Source organism: Marmota marmota, unplaced genomic scaffold (genome assembly GCF_001458135.2).
Source record: "Marmota marmota marmota unplaced genomic scaffold, marMar, whole genome shotgun sequence".
Classification (NCBI taxonomy): Eukaryota; Metazoa; Chordata; class Mammalia; order Rodentia; family Sciuridae; genus Marmota; species Marmota marmota.
The window spans coordinates 40788292-40807439 of NW_026000005.1; the positions used below are offsets into that span (position 1 = coordinate 40788292).

Sequence of the window (19148 nt, forward strand, 5' to 3'; positions counted from 1 at the left end):
GTGGGCCACTGGGCCTTTTCTGCCGGTGGTCACCGTTCCGCCTACCTCCTGTCTTTACTTCTTTCCATGGCTTACTGGAGTTCCAAGACTATCACTTCACCCATTTCCTTGCCAAGACCTCCAACTCTCCTGCACTGGTCCTTTTCTGCCACAACATCCTTCAAAATCTCCCCTCCCTGGATGGGAGTGAGGACTGGAGTTGCTCACTCACGTTCTCTGAGCTTGCACCCAGGATCCTGTGGGAACACACACACACAGCTGTAAAGGTTGGCATCACAAGGAAGATGTGGTGTCCAACTTCACTCAGGCTGCCCTCCAGCCCTCCTGTTCCCACAGTTGCTCTCTCGACTCATCACAGCAGTGGTTTCAAATCCTCTGAACTGTCTGAATCCTTCAGTGACACACTCTCCCTCACTCTCCCACCAGCTGGATCACCATTTACATAACAGAGAAGGCAAAAGCCATCATTACTTAGCAACCTTCTCCTTTCCTAACACCAGGCTCACCTGTGACTTCACTCCTCCTCTGCACAAGGAAAGGGAACATTTAAACTGTGTTGTGAATTCCATCACCTCCTGCCCTTCCCATGATTGCAACTTAATAATTACTCATTTCTCCCACTTTAGTATCTTGTATGTTCAGTCTCAATTTCTCAATCTTTCTCTTTCCCCTTTCCAACAGCAATTAAACTTTCTCAAGTAGCCTTCTACCCTCTTTCCCCCTAAAGTTTTCTCCCTCTTCCCATTCACATTCAAAATTTTTTATAGAATTTGTCTACATTTTTTCCTACTAACCTCCCCCCATGTCCTTTGCCCACAGCATTGGATTGCCCTCCTACCCCTTATGAAATTGCTCTTACCAAGATCATCTACATTGATCTACTTTTACAATCAATCTCCTGGTCATGAATTTTCTTGAGCACTTAGTGGAATTCTACTTTGAAGTCTTTATCTTTACCTTTGTAGTTGTCTTCTCCTTAGCTTTTATGCCCACCCATTGTTTTGGATTTTCTCCTTCCTTTCTCTTACCTCTTTTCAGTTTTGATTAAAGGTGCCTCTTTTCATATTGGTTCATCTAATGTAGTAGTTACCTAGAGCTGACCTGGGTCCTCTTCTCCACACATACTTCCTTAAGCATTCTGAGACACCAATACCTTCAATTACCATCAAAATGATAAAAGCTCCCCAAACTATAACTACAGCTCAGATCTGTCTTCTAAACTTCACTTTTACCTGTCCAGCTGCCTTCTGTGCACCAGCATCTCAACATGCCCAGAATCATCTGGATTGAATCCACCTCCCTCTTCACAACAGATCCGTTCTGCTTCCTCATTTCTGTCTCAGAAGATAGCACATTGTTAGTCCCCATGTTACTCAAAAAAGAGTCCTTCTGCATATCCAATGTGTACCCAGGCACCCATTCCTAAAGACTCTGCCTCCTAAAGAGCACGCAGATCCTCCTCTTTCTCCAGTCTTACCACCTTTAACCCCAGAGTGACTGCACCAGCCATTTACCTCCCTGTGGACCCTTACTTCCCACTGTTCCAGTCTCCACTCCAAGAGGAAGTTTGAAAGCAGATGTGATGGTGTCAGCGTCCTGCTTCCCGGGCTTCCTACTCTTCTTAAAATGAAATCCAAGCAACCCTCTCCTTTCCTACCACCAAACTCACCTGTGACCTACTTTACCCCTCACAGTCTGCCCCCATTACTCCAATCTGATAATTCTCTCTCGATCCCCACATGCTGAAATTTAACTTCTTTCAGTTCCTTAAAGATGATTTGTTCTCTCTTAATGCCAGTGTATGTATAGATTATTTCTTCTATCTGGGATGGACCTCCTCTAATCCTTCTGCCTGAAAACTCTACTCATGTCAATTCCAAGTTTATGATCATTTCACTTTGTAAGCCAACTCAATATCACCAAATTTGGGTTAGAAGCTGCTGAATATTGACTCGCATGTACCAGCCATGGGACTTTGAACTGTTACTTAGTATTTCTATGCCTCTGTTTCCTTATCTGTAAAAGAAGATAATAACAAGTGCCAACATCACAGGATTGTGGTGGAAGGTAAATAATAACAGTGCCTGGGACACAGCAAAGCTCTACATGGATTGGTTCAATCATCATCGTTAATGTTATCAGCAGCTCTCACAGCACCTAACTCCCATGTCTCAGTACTTACCAAACTGTTTTGTCCTTGGCTATTTATCCCTCTGTATTTTCCCCCGAGATTTTGCCATCCAGAACAGCAGGGATTGTGTACAATCTCTTCATCATTATATTTCTAGTACCTAGCACAGTACTTAATAAATAATAAATAATAACTGAATATCTGTAAAGTAAGGCTTAACATTTTGAAGAGATGAAAAAGTATAAATTTTTGCACAAAGAAATGAATGAAAAGGGACCATCTATAAATTTGACCCCTGGTTATTATTAAGTAGCTATAAAGTCTTCTTAAGAAAATTGAGGGATATAGCTCAGTGTGGAACATGTGCTGGACATGTGCAAGGGCCTGGTTTAATCCTCAGCTAAAAAAAGGAAATAACAAAAAATTCAAAGTGACTTGATATTATAGATGGACGTTGCTGCAATCTTTTTAAGAGAGGAAAATGTCAACTTTAAAAAAAAAAGAAGTCTAAGATTCATAGACCATATGGCAAAAGTGAGTGCAACATTATTAACATAGAAATGCAGTTGCGTGCAGTTGGAATGGATTTCCAGGAGAAACATAATGCTAAGTGATTGAGACGAATCTCTTGAGGAGAAATAAAGCTCCTCTTGCCAAAAAAACAAATTGAAGTGCATTTATAGGAATTCTAGCTATTTAGAGCTCTTCTTTCTAAGAAATGTTTGTGAAATGTTATAAATTGAGGGTAGGATTTTCCAAGTTCAGGGAACATTATCAACTATCATGAGGAACAGGGAAATCATTTTCACCCATTTATGACTCTCGCCTCCTCAAAATACAAGATAAAATGCATCAGAAAAAAATGATTAAACATGAAGGGAAAGCAATATTGTTTCTTACTGAAAATGATTTCAAGAGAACAGCCAAAGAGGATTCCTCCAACACTGGGGGAAATGATTGCATGGAAAAGAATTATGTAGATAATAAGAAACCCCCAAATAGTGCCAGATTTATTTCAGAGTTGAAATGAGTCTTTTCCAATTAACTGATGTTTTAGAAAGTACTAGATCAACTAGCCAAAACCACTGATATCAACCTGCTGTTGTAGCAGCTGTTATGATTTAGATATGAGGTGTCCCCACAAGCTCAATTTTGAAACAATGAAATGTTCAGAGGTGAAATGATTGGATTATGAGAGCTGTGACATGATTAGTGAATGAATCCACTTGAATGGATTAACTGAGTGGTAAAGGTAGGCAGGAAGAAGTAGGTCAGTGGGAACATGATTTTAGGGTTTATATTTTGTCCGTGGTTCTAGCTCATTTCTCTCTCCCTCTTGTGAGTGCTCCCTCTCTTTTTCTCCTTCTCTCTCCTTCTCTCACCCCTTCTTGGTTGCCATGTCCTGAGCTGCTTCCCTTGGCCACACCCTTCCATCATGACGTTCTGTCTCACCTTTGACCCAGAAATATGGAGTCAGCTGACCATGGACTGAACCTCTGAAATTATGAGCCAAAATAAACTTTTCCTCCTCTAAGTTGTTCTTATCAGGTTTTTGGTCACAGAGAGGAAAAGGTGACAAAAACAGAATTATGTAGATAATAAGAAACCCCTGTGACCTACTTTACCCCTCACTGTCTGCCCCCATTACTCCAAGAACTGGGATTACTGATATGCCTAACATGACCATGTGGTTTGGAAGCATTTGGAACTGGTTTGTAGGAGTTGTTTGAAAAGTTAGGAGATGAAATTTGGAGAAGACTTACAATGTAAGCAGAGCTTAATGAGTGATTCTGGTGGGAGATCAGAAGACCAAAATGCTGACAGAATTGTGGACAGTAAAAACTGGGTTCATGAGGATTCAGAGAAGGAGGACTCTATTGGAAATTGGATTAGAGGCAACTCATGTTACATTCTAGAAAAGAAGTTGTCAACATTTTACCCACATCCTTAGACTTTCTATGAGGCTAAATTGAAAGGTGATGGACTAATTTCTGGTGGAGGAAATTTCAAGGCAGCACAGTATTCAGGTGATAGAATGATGGCGGTGGCTTTTAACCACAATTACTGTAATAATCAGAAGCAGAATACAGAACAGAAAGATTCGAAAAACTTGCAATTTGGCCAGAAAAATGTGTCTAAAACTGGGGCCAAGGAAGTAATGGTTGTTGAAGAGATTGCAGCCACTAAAGAGATTCTAAGTATTTTACACAGAGGCAATAGGAAAGATGGCTCAAGAGCATTTCAGGCATTAACAAGGCCACATCTATCGCAGGCTCAAAGTTGTAAAAGTTAAAATTCCTTTGAGTAGAGACTTTGGGGCATACTGCTTGCACAGGTGGGAGGGCGGAGGATAGAAAGTTGTTTCACCATGCTCCTGTACTGAGAGGTCACTGCAGCCATGTTTCCAAGAAGCCTGGCTACTGCTTGAGAATGCAGCAGACCTTGGCATTGTTCACCTGGCACTTGTTCTGCAGGAATTCAGATGGTAAAGGTAAGGGGTCATGGAGGCTTACATCAAGATTTCAAAGGAAGGCCTAGGGGACCAGGCAGTGTCCTGCAGAGTGAGACTCCCTAAAGGCAGCAGCAGGGAGGAGAATGCATGAGAAGTGAGAAGGGAGCTGAAACCACAGTGGAGATTCCCAAGATTAAGAGGTGTCAGCAATGTGGAAATTTTGCCAAAGAAAGCTGCAGGATTCAAGTTGAGACAAGCCAAGAGAGAGTTATTTATGCTGCAACCAACAAGGACATATGGGCATAACTACACAGCCCTTTAGAGAGAACATCACAATGCCATGTTCCCCAGATGCTGGACATGGCACTCCAGGACTTGTTTGTCCAGCTGGATTTCAGTCTTGCTTTGGTTCCATCCCTTCCTTTTATGTCCCTATTTCTCCTTTAGGAATGGAATTTTTGCTCTGTGCATAAGCATGCATGCACTTCACGTCATCTCATCAACAGATGCTTAGCTATGTTCACCTTTATGTTCTTGATTAGTCATTTGAAATAAAAGAATATAAACATTTCATAAAATACTGAAAAAAGAGAGTCATAAAGTTCTACATTATATGATGTAAAAATGGGAAAATACATAATCAGTTATGTACTACAAAGATTTAGTGTGAAACATTCTAGTTAGGAACAGGAATTAATAGCCCTTGAGCTTCACAGAAGGTTTCAGTGAGGGGCATAATTTGGTCAGAGCCTTAATGGTAGATAATTGAAGAAGAAATGCAAGACTTCCTTGGATACCGGATAGATCAGGCAATACACAGATACAGGTATACACACAATGGAATATTAGTCATAAAAAATTAGTCATAAAAAATTCTGGAAATGGATAATGGTGATGGTGTTATAATATTGCAAATGTACTTAACAATATTGAATTACACATTTTAAAAATTATTGTTTGTTTTTTGTTTTGTTGTGTTTGTTTTGGGTATTGGGGATTGACACAGGGGTACTTTACCACTGAGCTACATGTCCAGTCCTTTTTATTTCTTGAAACAAGATCTCATCAAGTTACTTAGGGCCTTGCTAAAGGTTGCTGAGGCTAGCCTCAAACTCATGATCCTCCTGCCTCAGCTTCCTGAATTGCTTGGATTGCAAGCATGTGTTACCTTGCCCAGTTAAGTTTTGTTTTTGTTCCTGTTTTGCAGTAATGGAGATTGAACCCAGGGGCACTTTACCACTGAGCTACATCTCCAGCCCTTTTCTATTTTATTTTTCTGTGTATTTTGAGACAGAGTCTAAGTTGCCATGGCTGACCTCAAACTTACAGTTCTGCTTCAGCCTTTCCCGTGGCCAGCTGCTGAGATTCCAGGTGTGTGCTGCTGCACCCCACTTCTAACAAGGTAAATTTAATGTTACGTGTATTTCACCAAAATATTTTATAAGAATTTTTTAAAAGAAAAAGAGGTTTTGTAAAAATTTTTAAAGATCAAAAATAGTAAAGTTTTCTTATATATATTTTGCCACAATTAAAAAAAAAATAATTAAAAACAAGCACACGTGTGGAGTGAGTCTAGAATTCTGGAAAGAGGGAAAGAAAGACAGTGTGGACCAAGAAAGAGGCTGCAAAGGGAGACGTTAGGTGGCCCTGAATATGAAGGCTCTTGGAAGCTGAGCCAGGGGTCTTTGATATTATTTGTTTACCTTCTTTTTACTGAACTGAGAAGGAGCTTAACTCAGACAGTCATTTACAAAGGTTTTTTGACAATAGCGTACAGGATAAGCAGCAGCCTAGAGCCAGAGCAGAGAGTTAAAATGCCATAATCATAGTGCACATTTGAAGCCATGGGGGCCTAAAGCAGGAAGATGGGAAGAAGAAAGGACTTCAAAAGAAAATCAGAATGGTGGGTGACTGACTAGATGTGGGGTTTCTGCAAAAAAAAAAAAAGAAAGAAAGAAAGAAAGGAGGGTTTATAAATAACTAGTGTTTCAAAACCTAGAAAATCTGACTTTCAGAGTTAGAATAAAACGGTCACCCTCGGCATTAGAGAGGTACATATCTTGTGCTCTTGAAAAAATAATACTACATATTGCTTGATCCACCTACCATTTTCAGTAAAATTGATATTAAATCTCTTGATTATTTTTCAAAAATGGAATTTCACACTCAAGAGATGAAGCTATATCCTTGCAGAAGCTTCGGTTTCAAGAGACCTTACAAATCACCCAGAACAGTGCTGTCTAACTCAATAGTCACAGACCACCTGAGGCTCTTTAAATTTAAAGTGTTAAAATTAAATAAAATTAATAATTCTGCTCTTTAGCCTGACTGATCACATTTCTAGTACCTAGGAGCCGCATGGGGCCAGCAGCCAGCATATTGAACAGTGCAAAAATAGAATATTTTCATCATCACAGAAAATTTTACAAGGCAGCCTAAGCCTAGGAACGAGTCTCAGTTGGAGAGGGAAAAGAGGAATGCATGTGTGAAATGGAATCTTCTTCAAAGACACGTGACATCTCTGCTCCCTGACTGTGTCTTGGAAGCTCCTGCGGACTCTGACTCAGGCTGACCGCAGGGGACCCAGAGGTGAGGTGAAGGGCTGCTAAAGGATGCAGAGGCTTGAGCTCATCTGGAAGAATGAGTTTGGCAAATCCACTGGAATGAACGGCTGACAACCACCATCAGTTGTTGAGACTGGAAACCCCAGACTGTAATGATGCAGGGCTCACCTGCTGAGGGAACTGATCTCTCCCACCCAGGTCCCAGGCACAAGAAACCAACCCTGGGCATGGGAGGTGAGGGAGATGCGAACTTTCCCATTTCAACCAACTTAGGAAGGAGATACCCTAGCCAAAAAAAAAAAAAAAGGCCTGGAAGGTGAATATCAAGGGGTGGGAGTGGGAGGGAGGCATCTTCCTTCCTACTCTATGAGTTTGGCCTGAACCCCCTTTTGTGGAGAAAACATGGGGGACATCTATAAAGGACCTAACGGTCACTTCTTGGCCTGGGAGGAGACTCTGAGAATGTTGACATCTACTGGTCTTTGCCAGTTATTCTTCTTGTACAGAATTTGTCTTTTTCTGCTTTATCCTCAAATCTTCAGAAAGATCTTATTAAAATTATACCCCAGGCCCAGGAGGATGGTAGAAACCTTCCCATAGTCCCAGGGGGTGGGGGTGGCAGTTACCAGTGCAGACAGGGCCTGCCGTAGGTGGTGATCTCTCGGGGGTGAGGTCAACACAACAAGAGACCGGTGGCCTGGTGAGCCATCCAGATGGAAGAACCTGAGAGACTTGGCTCAGCATACCTAAGAGGCCACATCTTTGGACTACAGGACACCTACAGACGTGCTGGCTTCTGCGGCGTCATGATTTTATTCTCCTGATCGCTCCTTCCCAGTTTCTCTCACTGGTTCTTTCTCCTCGCCCCATCTTGAAGTATAAGGCATTTTCTAAGTCCTGTTTCATCTCTTTTCACTTTATAATCTCTTGATTGATAATGTCACTCCTTCCTAGCACTTCAGTCATCACTTGCAACCCTCAGTGGCCACTGACTGTGGAATGTCCTCACCTGAATCTCCTGCAAACACCTCAGACCCAATGTGGCAGGACTCATCATCACTTCTCTCTTCTTCACCCTCTTTGTCTAATTCATTTTAACTCCTATCAACGCAGCTGCTATTTAGCCCCACTATGAATTTCCTATTTCAAAACTTTGCTGACTCTTAAATGTTCAATTAAAGTTACCTCAAATGTTCAGTCTGTTCTCCACCCAATCTTATTTGATGGTACTGGAGTTATTGTCCTAAGTTACACATTACAGACATGATCGTGTCTGCCTCCTCTCTAGAATCCTGAACAAATGACTTTCTTCAAATTCTACTTGATATCCTTCTGCACCCATTCTCAGTGGACCAAAAATCGTTCTCCTAAATTCATTTGAACTCTCCACCCCACACTCAGCTATAATCTTTTTTTTTTTGAAAGAATGAGAGAGAATAAGAGAGAGAGAGAGGGAGGGAGAGAGAAGTTTTAAATATTTACTTTTTAGTTTTTGGCGTACACAACATCTTTGTTTGTATGTGGTGCTGAGGATCGAACCCGGGCCGCCCGCATGCCAGGCAAGCGCACTACCACTTGAGCCACATCCCCAGCCCACTCAGCTATAATCAGTTCAATCATCCTCCAAGTCACATGTCTTCCATTTCCCATATGCCCCTCGTCATTTTAAGCTTGCCTTTCCCTACTCAGATTTATCACAGGTCACCTGGTACTACAGGCACAAATGGGGAGATGGATCCACACCTCACTAGACTAGAAGGGCAGTGTGACATCACACAGAACATTGAACCAAAGGGTAACAAAATGTTTAGTCAGCTTTCCCTACTATAACAAATACCTGAGATATCAACTTATAACAAGTAAGGTTTACTTTGGCTCACAGTTTTGAAAGTTTCAGTCCATGATCAGTTAGCTAACTCTGATGCATTTGGACCTGTGACAAGGCAGCACTTCCTGTCAGGGAACTATGGTAGTGGAGCATAGCTCCACCTCATGGCTTAGAAGTGACAGAGAGGAAAGTGCTGGAGACCCACTCTCTCCCTCAAGGTCATGCCTCCAATGATCTGAAGACCTCCCAGTGGGCTCTATTTCCTAACGTTTCTGCCACCGCCCAACAGCACCAAGCCAGAGACCAAGGCTTTAAGACATGTGCCTTTATGGAACATTTAAGATCCAAACCATAGAACAACAGCATGGCGGTCTCATCTCCCACATGGTCACAACCGATAGACTTTGCTGGAACTTTTCAAGTAGCTTCCAGGAAGGTTTTATCCTTCTCATTTATGAAGTTTCCCCAGTAAATATCAAACAGAATAAGTCATCTATCCTAACTCAGCAACCTGGAAACCTGAGTCTGCATGGAGTCCACCCTGGGATTGCCCAAGGAAGAAGTGGGTGACAGCAGGTAAACAGGGCAGAGGGACCATACATATGTAAATTTGGGGAGGGAATCTACAAGAAGTACCATGAATGCAACTTTGGAGCATGGGGCTCAGGTGTGGAAAGCTGAGAACCAGCAACGTTGACCTACAGATTCTGTGTGTGGTTCATTCTTAAACAGCTTATTTGATTGAGGGCAGGGTTTAACTTGCAGGAAGTTTAAAAATGTGGGGGGCATCATTGCCCATTCTACTTTCCCTTAACACACACAGGCATCATTGCTTCCACCAGTGACAAAAACACAGGGAAATGTGGCTGTGTCACTATAGTATGCTGTTTTTAAGTCCTTTGGGGATTCCTGGGTCAAATGGTGGTTCTGTTCCAAGTTTTCCAAGGAATCTCCATACTGCTTTCCTTATTGACTGCACCAATTTGCAGTCCCATCAGCAATGTATGAGTGTGCCTTTTCCTCACATCCTCACCAACACTTATTGTTCTTTGTATTCTTAATAGCTGCCATTCTGACTGGAGTGAGATGAAATCTTAAAAATAGTTTTGATTTACATTTCTCTAATTGCTAAAGATGTTGAACATTTTTTCATACATTTGTTGATTGATTGTATATCATCTTCTAAGAAGTGTCTGTTCAGTTCCTTGGCCCATTTACTGATTGGGTTATTTGTTTTTGTTTGTTTGTTTGTTTGTTTTTGGTGTTAAGTCTTTTGAGTTCTTTATATATCCCATGAAGCCACATCAATGTTTATAGCAGCACAATTCACAAAAGTAAATTGTGGAACCAATCTAGATGCCCTTCAGTAGATGAATGGATAAAGAAACAGTGGTATACATACACAATGGAATATTATTCAGCATTAAAAGAGAATAAAATCATGGCATTTGCAGGTAAATGGATGGAGTTGGAGAATATTATGTTAAGCGAAGTAACCAATTCCAAAACATCAAAGGCCGAAGGTTTTCTCTGCTATGTGGATGCTGATCCATAATGGAGATGGGGGACAAGCATGGGAGAAATGGAGAAACTTTAGATAGAGCAGAGGGGAGGGAGGGGAAGGACGTGGGCATGGGGGTAGGAAAGATGGTGGAATGAGATGGACATCATTACCCTAAGTACATGTATGAAGACACGATGGTATGACTCTACTTTGTGAGCAACCAGAGATATGAAAAATTGTGCTGTATATGAGTACTATGAATTAAAATGTGTTCTGCTGTTATGTATAACCAATTAGAATAAATAAATAAATTTTTTAAAAATACACAGGGAGAAAGTAAAGGGACTGCAAAATGGGGAGAGAGAAGAGGAAAACCACTCTATATGTACATCCACTAAGAATTGAAGATGCAGGATTAAAACAGCCCAAATGAGAACAGGGTTCAGAACAGGGTCTGGCCCAGGTTAGGCACTCAATAAATATTTCTGGAATAAATAAGCATGATTCTGAGAAACATCGGACAATCTGCAGTGAGGAAGAACATAGACACTAGTATTGCTGTGTATATATATACGTGATTGTATAACCAATGTGATTCTGCAACCTATACACTCAGAAAAATGAGAAATTATACCCCATTTGATTCAAATGTATGATATGTCAAGATCATTGTACTGTCATGTGTAACTAATTAAAACAAATTAAAAAAAGAAGAAAAAAAAAAGATCATGTGGAATGGATGCATACTGCAAGGTAGCTTGTGGCCTTCTGACAAGCACAAGTCACACCTCCATTGCTTTTGCACGGTCTCTGGAAATTTCTACGTTACCAAACACCTCCACATATGTTCTCTCATTAGAGTCCCATAACAGACTATACATGTCAGTACCATTCGTAGGATCCATCAGTGACCACTCATTACACTAAGGTTATAATTGAACTAACTTATCAAGGAACCCATGCATTCATACAAGAATGTATTTGCCCGTCACATGGCACACACTGGTCTAGGTCTCAGCTTCACAGAAGAAAACTAGAAAAGATTCTTATATCCCATGGCAGACCATGCTCCTAATGATTTGGCCTCTGGCCACCTGCTTATCATCCCCCCAGCCCCCGACTCCTGCCTTCACTGTAGCCACACAGCTCTCCAGGCACTTTGCTGGATGTGCCCTGCTATGGAAGTGCCCTGCTGGCCCTCTGTTTGGAATGCCCTTCCTCCTTTCTGCAGCTGGCTACTTCCTTCTGTCCATCCAGCTCACCATGCAGGTCAGCCATTGCTCCTTAGGAAAGCTTCTCCATGGCCCCTGGGTCTAGCACACACTCAGGCCCCTGGGCACAGCTGCCTCCATCCTGGCCCCAAGGAGGGATTATCTGTGGAGGGTTAACCTGAGGTTGTGGTTTTCCCTTGAGTAGGTTTTATTTTCTTGTATTTACTGGACATGAATCATTTGGAGGCACTAAGTATTTGTCTCTTCTGCTCTGATCTTCACTGGAGAAACTGTCTCTTCCCTGAGAGTCCCGGAGGCCAGTTTGACTCTGCAGTTTAGGGTAGAAAGTAGGGCAGGGCCTTCACCTCAGGACTAAAGGAATCCACACCGTCCCATTCTCCTGAGTGTAATTACTGGTTTAGAGAAGAGAATCAGGTCCAACTGGGTCTGATTAGAGTGGACCCAGGAATTTGGTTGGACTATTGTGGGCACTCAGAGCCTGCTTTTGTCGGCTTTTCCACCACTGTAACCAAAAGCTCCAACAAGAACGATTAGAGAAGGAAAAGTTTATTTTGGATCACAGTTTTAGAGGTTACCAGTCCCTAGATGGCCAACTCGGTAGCTCTGGACCCAAGGTGAGGCAGCACATCATTGCCGAAGGGTGTGGAGGAGGAAAGAAGCTCAGTAAATGAAAACCAGGAAACAGAGAGAGAAGGTGCCCCTCACCAGGGACAAAACATAGCCCTCCAAAGGCACACCCCAGTGACCTAACTCCTCCAGCCACACCCTGCCTGCCTACAGTTACCACTCAATTAACCCATATCATGGATCAATGTACCAATTAGGTGAAGGCTCTCACTACCCAGTCATTTCAACTCTGAAAATTCATGCATTACCTCACATATAAGCTTTTGGGGGACACTTCATATCCACACCAAAACAGAGCCCATGTGAAGAATGTAGTCCCTGGGGCTGTTGGCAGCCAGCTGGCTGAGGGCAAAACCAAGAGGAAGGTGGCAGAGCTGAGAGTCGGATCCCGAGCATTTAATGTAGAATCAATATGATTCATGTTTTATTAACTAAGAAGTTAAAGCAATGTCAAAAAAATTTTACAAAGCCAAATTTTTCACCCCCTCCCCATTCCTTTTCCTCCATTCCCAGAAAGCTTGGCCTGGACTTTGAATTCTGAAAAATTCACTCTACTATAAGAGTCAAGTGGAAACTACAGTCTGCTGTCTTTTGTGGTGTACTACAACCAAGGCTTTGTGCACTTTCCTCCAGCACTTTTATGACAAGAAGCCAGGGCAGAATTTTCCAGAAGACACTCCCTCATTTTGTTTGCATGTCATGGAGGTGGTGGGACCAAGCAAGGCTAATGTTTTGGAGTGGAAAAGCAGAAATACAGGAAGCTGGGAGAACTCTGGATAAGACCAGGAAGGAGCTAGTGTCTCCAGGTGGGCTTTGAGAATAAAGGACAAATGCAGACTCCTAAACAATCCCCAGAGGACAGGGGGCTAGTTCCATATTCTTCATGGTTTTTCGCTTTTCAAAAAAAAAAAAAAAAGCCCTTCTACTCTCTCCAAATCTGATTCAACTTTCCACAGTAACTAATTGTATAAGCTGTGGTTTCAAAGAAAACACCAGTTAGCCTTTAAAACAGGCATGAGTAAGAAGGCGTCTCCTACCCCACTCAAGCATGTTCAGTTTTTGTTTGCTGGTGAGGCTGACTTTAAGTTCTGGAGATTAAATCTGAAAGAGAAACTTCAGATGCCTTAGAAATTAGACAGTTGTATAATAAACAAAAGAAAGTGCCTAGCCATAGTTTGTAAACAAGAAGGTAAATAATTCAGAAAGCATTTAATGTAGAATCAGTATGATTCATGTTTTATTAACTAAGAAGTTAAAGCAATGTCAAAAAAATTAACTAAAAGGAAAAACAAGTCCTACTGTAGTCTGTCATTACTTTATCCAATAGGACTTACAGGGATTTCTGATCATTTCTCAAAGGCAGATGCCATGGAATATTTTGTTCTAACCATCGCATATGTCCCTGTGCCTGCACACTTACACACCCATACACAGACTCAGAGCCCTGGGATGCAGCAGTTAACCACATGGACTTTGAAGTCTGATAGACACTTCCTAAGCTTTATCTTGGGCAAGTAACTGAACTCAGTTTTTCGATCTGCAAAATGGGGAAAAAAAGCAACTTCCTAGATGGTTATGAGTATTAAAAATTATCAATTTAAAGACTTTAGGGCAACATAGAAACAACAATAGATAAAATAAAGTTTTGAGCACTATCTTAAGGATGTGGTTGGTAAGTATTAGGGCATTCTGTGCAGATGAGAACCTTTGTTGCAGGCGGATGTCAATATCCTTCACTAAGGTAATTAAGAAACTGAGACCCAAGGTCACATAACTACTAAGTGGCAAAGCTCAACTGCCACATTGAACACGTAAGAGACAACAGTGATATACACTAGCTGTGTTTGGTTTCAATAGGATGGTTAGGAAAGGAGGTTTTAATTTTAAGATTTGAAGAGGTCCTGACCATCTAACTTGATTTGTAGTAAAATTTGACAGTGATTTAAGATACTTAAAAATTAAGTCAATAGTATTGCAAATTTCTCATCAAGTCTGACTTTCTTACCTGTCACATGAGCATACTTAATTAGATCAGTGGCTCTTACTTCCACTGCATATTAGAATTGTCCAAAGAGCTTTGTTAAAAAAAAAAAAAAAATGTCCCTGAGCACCCAGAGATTCTGGTCTAACTGGTCTAGAGTGTATGGGAATTTTTTGAAAACTCCCAAGGGCTTCTAATATGCAACCAAGGTTGAGAACCATCAGACTAAATCAACACTCATACCTGCTGAGAAGTAAAACTACTCAGTTCCATGTCATGTACAAGACTACAAAGGAAGAGGAGAAATACCTGCAGCAGAATCTTGTTACCATCATAGTCCTGCGTCTGCCACCTGGTGCTGCTGATGGGAACACACGGGTTGGGTAGAAGAGGCACCAGCTGGCCGATCTCTTGAACCTTGAACTGCAGCACGCAAGACTCTTTGGGGTCCACCGAAGTTCCCAGGGGTAGCTGCTTCAGGGAGAGCTGCAGAGCCAAGTTCTCAGTGGTGTAGAGCCCAAAGAAGCAGAAGTTGCTCTTTTGCAAAGTGGCCTCTCTCTGCAGGATCATCTCATAGAGTCTGATGGCATCTTCGTAGTTGTCAAAACTGCAGTACAGCGTCACCCTCAGGATCTCGGTGCCACAGTGCACCTGCCTGACGCCCCAGACAGGCATCTGGTTGTCCAAGCTGTAGAACTCCTGATTTGCAAGGAGGTAGGGACGAAGTCTCCCCTGCACATCTTGCGTAGGGTAGCACTGCCAGGGTGGACGCTGCAGGGAGTCCAGGACGCGAAGCAGGCGCTCCTCTCCACGGCTTTCATGCAGGAAGAGCAGCACAGACATCCCCGGGAACCGGGACCGCCTCGGGTGGTGCCTCTCGTAGTATTTCACTGGTCGGACGCGCTCTGACACCAGGAAGAGGCGCATCCCTGGGCAGATGCAATCCAGGAGCTGGTCCAGAGCCTGCTGCAGAAGCAAGCCATGCCCAGAGTCAGCAAGGAGGTGTACGGTCATGGCCAGTGGCTCCTGTGTCTCATCCATGGTGGAGCAAAGCAAAGCAAGCGTTCAGGCCACTGCTCAGACTTCTGAGGTCAATGAAGGAGCCGGTGAGGCCACCCTGGGGTCTCACACAGAGCCTTTGCCCACCACAAAACCTTCAGCTCCAACAGTTCCTTCAGAACTCGGCCCCCAGGCAGAGAGCACACGCTCGGCTGCCCGTGGATGCACAGGGAGGGAATGTCACATGGTTATGGACTCAGGAGCCTCCACTACACACTACATCAGTGGCTCCACGTCACCCGGCCTGCGCAGCACGCAACTGCTCATTTGGCTCTTTCAGGCATTCCCCAGGGTTTCTGTTTGACCTAAAAACCTATAATCCTGAGAACCACCCGAATGGGTGGTTCTTGCAGATACTCGGCAAAGGAAATGACCAGGCAGAAAGGAACGGAGTCAGCCCTGGTAGCCTGATAGCCATCTGTTTAGTTGAAAAGACATTCACTTGATTGAGCCACAATGGCTCTGACTTCCTACTCACATCTCCTGGTGTTTACAGTAGCCTGCCAGGCCACCTGAATACAATGACTTCTTTAAAACAATTCTCAAAACTTGAACCCTTGCCAGTTCCCCCCCACCCCTTTGTCTTTTTTATTTTGTTTTTGAACTTTTTATGCTAGGACTCGGAGAGAAAAATATTTTATCTAAATAAAAAAATAAGTGTTTGCTCTACAGAAGAGTCTGAATGTACTAAGAAGATATCAAACAACAAAATAACCCTTGATTCATACAAATTCCTTGGAAAGAGATTTACAAATCAACAATAGTAATTGCTTCTATCTCTTGAGGATCTACTAAGTGCAATCATAAACACTTCGTATCAATTGATTTAATCACCCTACAAACTTAAAAAGAAGGGAACATTAGTCCCCAGTTGCTGATGAAGAAATTGGGACATAGAAAAACCGAGTAACTGGCTTACAATCTCTCAGCTAAGAAGTGGCCATAGGAAGATTTGAACCCAGGAACCTAGAGGTCCACATCCTGTACTGCCCTTCTGGGGCCCAGAAGGTCCAGCCCAGATTTTCTTCCTACTGGCAGGGAAAGGATGTCTCAGCAATTTCTAGTTGACACATTTGTGGGAGACTGTGAGTTGCGAATCTAAAATTGAATGGTCCTCCATCAGAGTGTTGTCAAGCTTTGAACACAATCTGCTAATGTGTCCTAAATAGTAATTCAAAAATCATTTGCTATTCTAATAGCTGTGCTTCTTAAAAGGTGTGGACAGGCACATTTTTCTAAATGTAATTCTTTTTAAAAAGCAATTTATTAACACCATAATGGAACACAGTGTGACTTTGCTTTTTAAAAATTAAGAAACTTTTCAGATTAAAACTGTAACTTGTTCCAACTTTGATTTTATATAGGTGGATTCCTTTAGTAGTACAATAACCAACTTTAAAGTGAAAAATTGTCATCCAAGGACAGAAATAATTTCTATTCAGATTTGCTTTTAAATCTATATATGAGGTTAATCATTTGAATTTCATAATTCTCATGCTTTCTTCATTGGAAAAATACATAAATATAGCTTACAACAGATAAATTGCTTCTTAATTACCATGAACAACTCAGTAAATAACTTCACTTTGCTTCAAATTTCAAAAAAAATATCATTAGAGTATTTTTTAAGGTGTTATAGCTCTTGAGATTTTTTTTCAACTCTTAATAAATGTCACATGCTGGCATTTAAATATAATAACCTTCTCATCCCTGGATATAAACCCCTCTTCTTTCTCCTGTCCTTCTGTTTACAGAGCTAACTATGTTGGGTCACTTTAGATAAAACCATGATTTTTTAAAACAGGTTTTGAAATTTTGGAAATAATAGAAATAATTCTAGAGATTAGAGGAGAAACTTTATACCCCTGAGACAAAACATGTCGTATAAGGCAAATATTTGAGCTCTTACGTAGGAAAGTTTTATCCAATGCCAAAAAACATTTTTATCCCTCTTGGGGTTATCATTTTGGTCAGGATTTAAAATTTCATTAATTTGTTGGCATCAAAAATGTTAAGAACTTGCAGGGGTGGGGGGCAGGCTGTCTCTGCAGTGAATTCTCCAGGAACAGAACATGAAATACGGACTCTCACGTCATTGTCACCCCCACTGCCCACTGCAAATGCCAGATTCTCAGCTGTGCTCCACCAAGATCTTAAATTTTGCACGAGGCCTCTGTGGAAGGCCCAGACAAAAAGTATCAGGGGAACCATCCACTTTGGTCCTCAGCATCTGGGAAGCTGACATGTGGTTCTCCACCTTTTTTTCCCCTAAATTTGGTAACGACGCCCAGGTTTCACCAGGCGTCAGTTCCAGGTGGCCCACTCTTCAGCAAAGTGGGGATGCTGGTGACAAGTAGTCAAAGGAAATCGAAGAAACCAGCTAGTTATGAGGATTTGTGAAGACCCATGGAATTCATTGAAAATTGGTCCCTTCTGCAAGTCTCATAAACACAGTGGAATATGTTAAAACCCTGATAGTCCCAACCCTAGCCCCCAAGAAAACTTTGAGAAACTTTCTTTTCATTTTTAATGTACAGCTTATGTCTATTCATCCCACATCTTGAAAGCCAGGCACTGTGCAGACAGTGCACTTTGGAGAAGCACCTAAAACAATGTCATCAGTGCAGTGATCGAGGGCACTGCAGCGTGCCATGGAGCCACCTAGATGAGAGCCACTAGGCAGCCTGGAGGAAAAGAGATGCTGCTTAAGTCCTGACAAGTGTATGGCATCAGACAGGGAAGGAGCTCAGGTTGGCACCAGGGAGAGAGGAGGCTGATGGGAACAGGACCCTCAGGACCACAAGCCTCTGAAGGAGCTGCAAGCAGCTCAAGATGGCTGGAGGCGGGCACAGAGGGGGGCAGGCGGGAGAGGCTGGAAAGCAGCCAGTGGGCTGGTCAGGAAGAGCCTCCCATGCCACCAGGAAGGGCTGGGGCTTTATTGTAACATGAACAGAACCACAGGGGACTCGGCTTGGAAAAAGAGGCAGTGCTTTGAGGAACCATGGACAGGAGGGACAAGAGAAGCCAAGGGCGGGCTTGTTCCCTGGGGGGAACTTGGGCAGAATGTGTCCAGGAGGCCTCCCAGAGTGGTACCTATGAGACTCTGGGTGAGGATGAGGGCTGCAGTGTAGACCTGGTCAGTGGACGTCAGGGACACCCGGGTGAAGACACCCAGCAGCCCTTTCCCACACAATGTCTGGGGGAGCAGCAGATCAGAGATATGAGCTGGAGAAGCTCTGGCCTCGAAGTGGCCATGGGAATCAACTAGTTACCCAGGAAGAAAATACACAGTGGGAGTAGGAGGGAAGAGGATGGGACACCAGGAGGACTCTGGGGACAAGTGACATTGAAGAGGTACCTAGGGTATTAACCCTGTGTGGGAGCTTATGTCTTAGGCTCAAGGATTTGAGGCCATGGCTCTGGCTGGGCAGACTTTGTCACTTAGTGTTTCAGGATAACATCTGGGACTTACTATACTTTCTGAATTAGGCTAACTCAAAAGAAGCGGCTGTCACTAAGCAGACCTCAGAGCCACACAAGCCTCAGTTTTTCTTGTTCCCAAGAGGACTTTAACTCTGATTCTCCATTTGCTTCTCCATTTCTGTGCAGGAGAGATCAGGCACCATAGAGCTGAGGTAGAACTGGAGTAAGACTGGGAGGGGCTCATTTTTCAGTCCCTGACACCCGACAGCAGCCTGTAACCCGCATTGCAGAGTAGGCCCCAAATGGCTCTGTCTTGGATGGGGACCCTGGGCATCTCCTCAGCAGTA

General features: G+C 42.7%; 1 protein-coding gene across 1 annotated transcript in view; it reads right to left on the reverse strand.

Moving 5' to 3' along the window:
• Positions 1-17856, reverse strand: part of Fam124b (family with sequence similarity 124 member B) — a 27367-nt gene extending 9511 nt beyond the window's left edge. Inside the window, exon 1 of the mRNA XM_015481461.2 lies at positions 14629-17856. Within this exon, the coding sequence (XP_015336947.1) occupies positions 14629-15360 (732 nt within the window). The 5' untranslated portion in view covers positions 15361-17856. The remainder of the gene's footprint in view (positions 1-14628) is intronic.
• Between the last annotated feature and the right edge of the window lie 1292 nt (positions 17857-19148).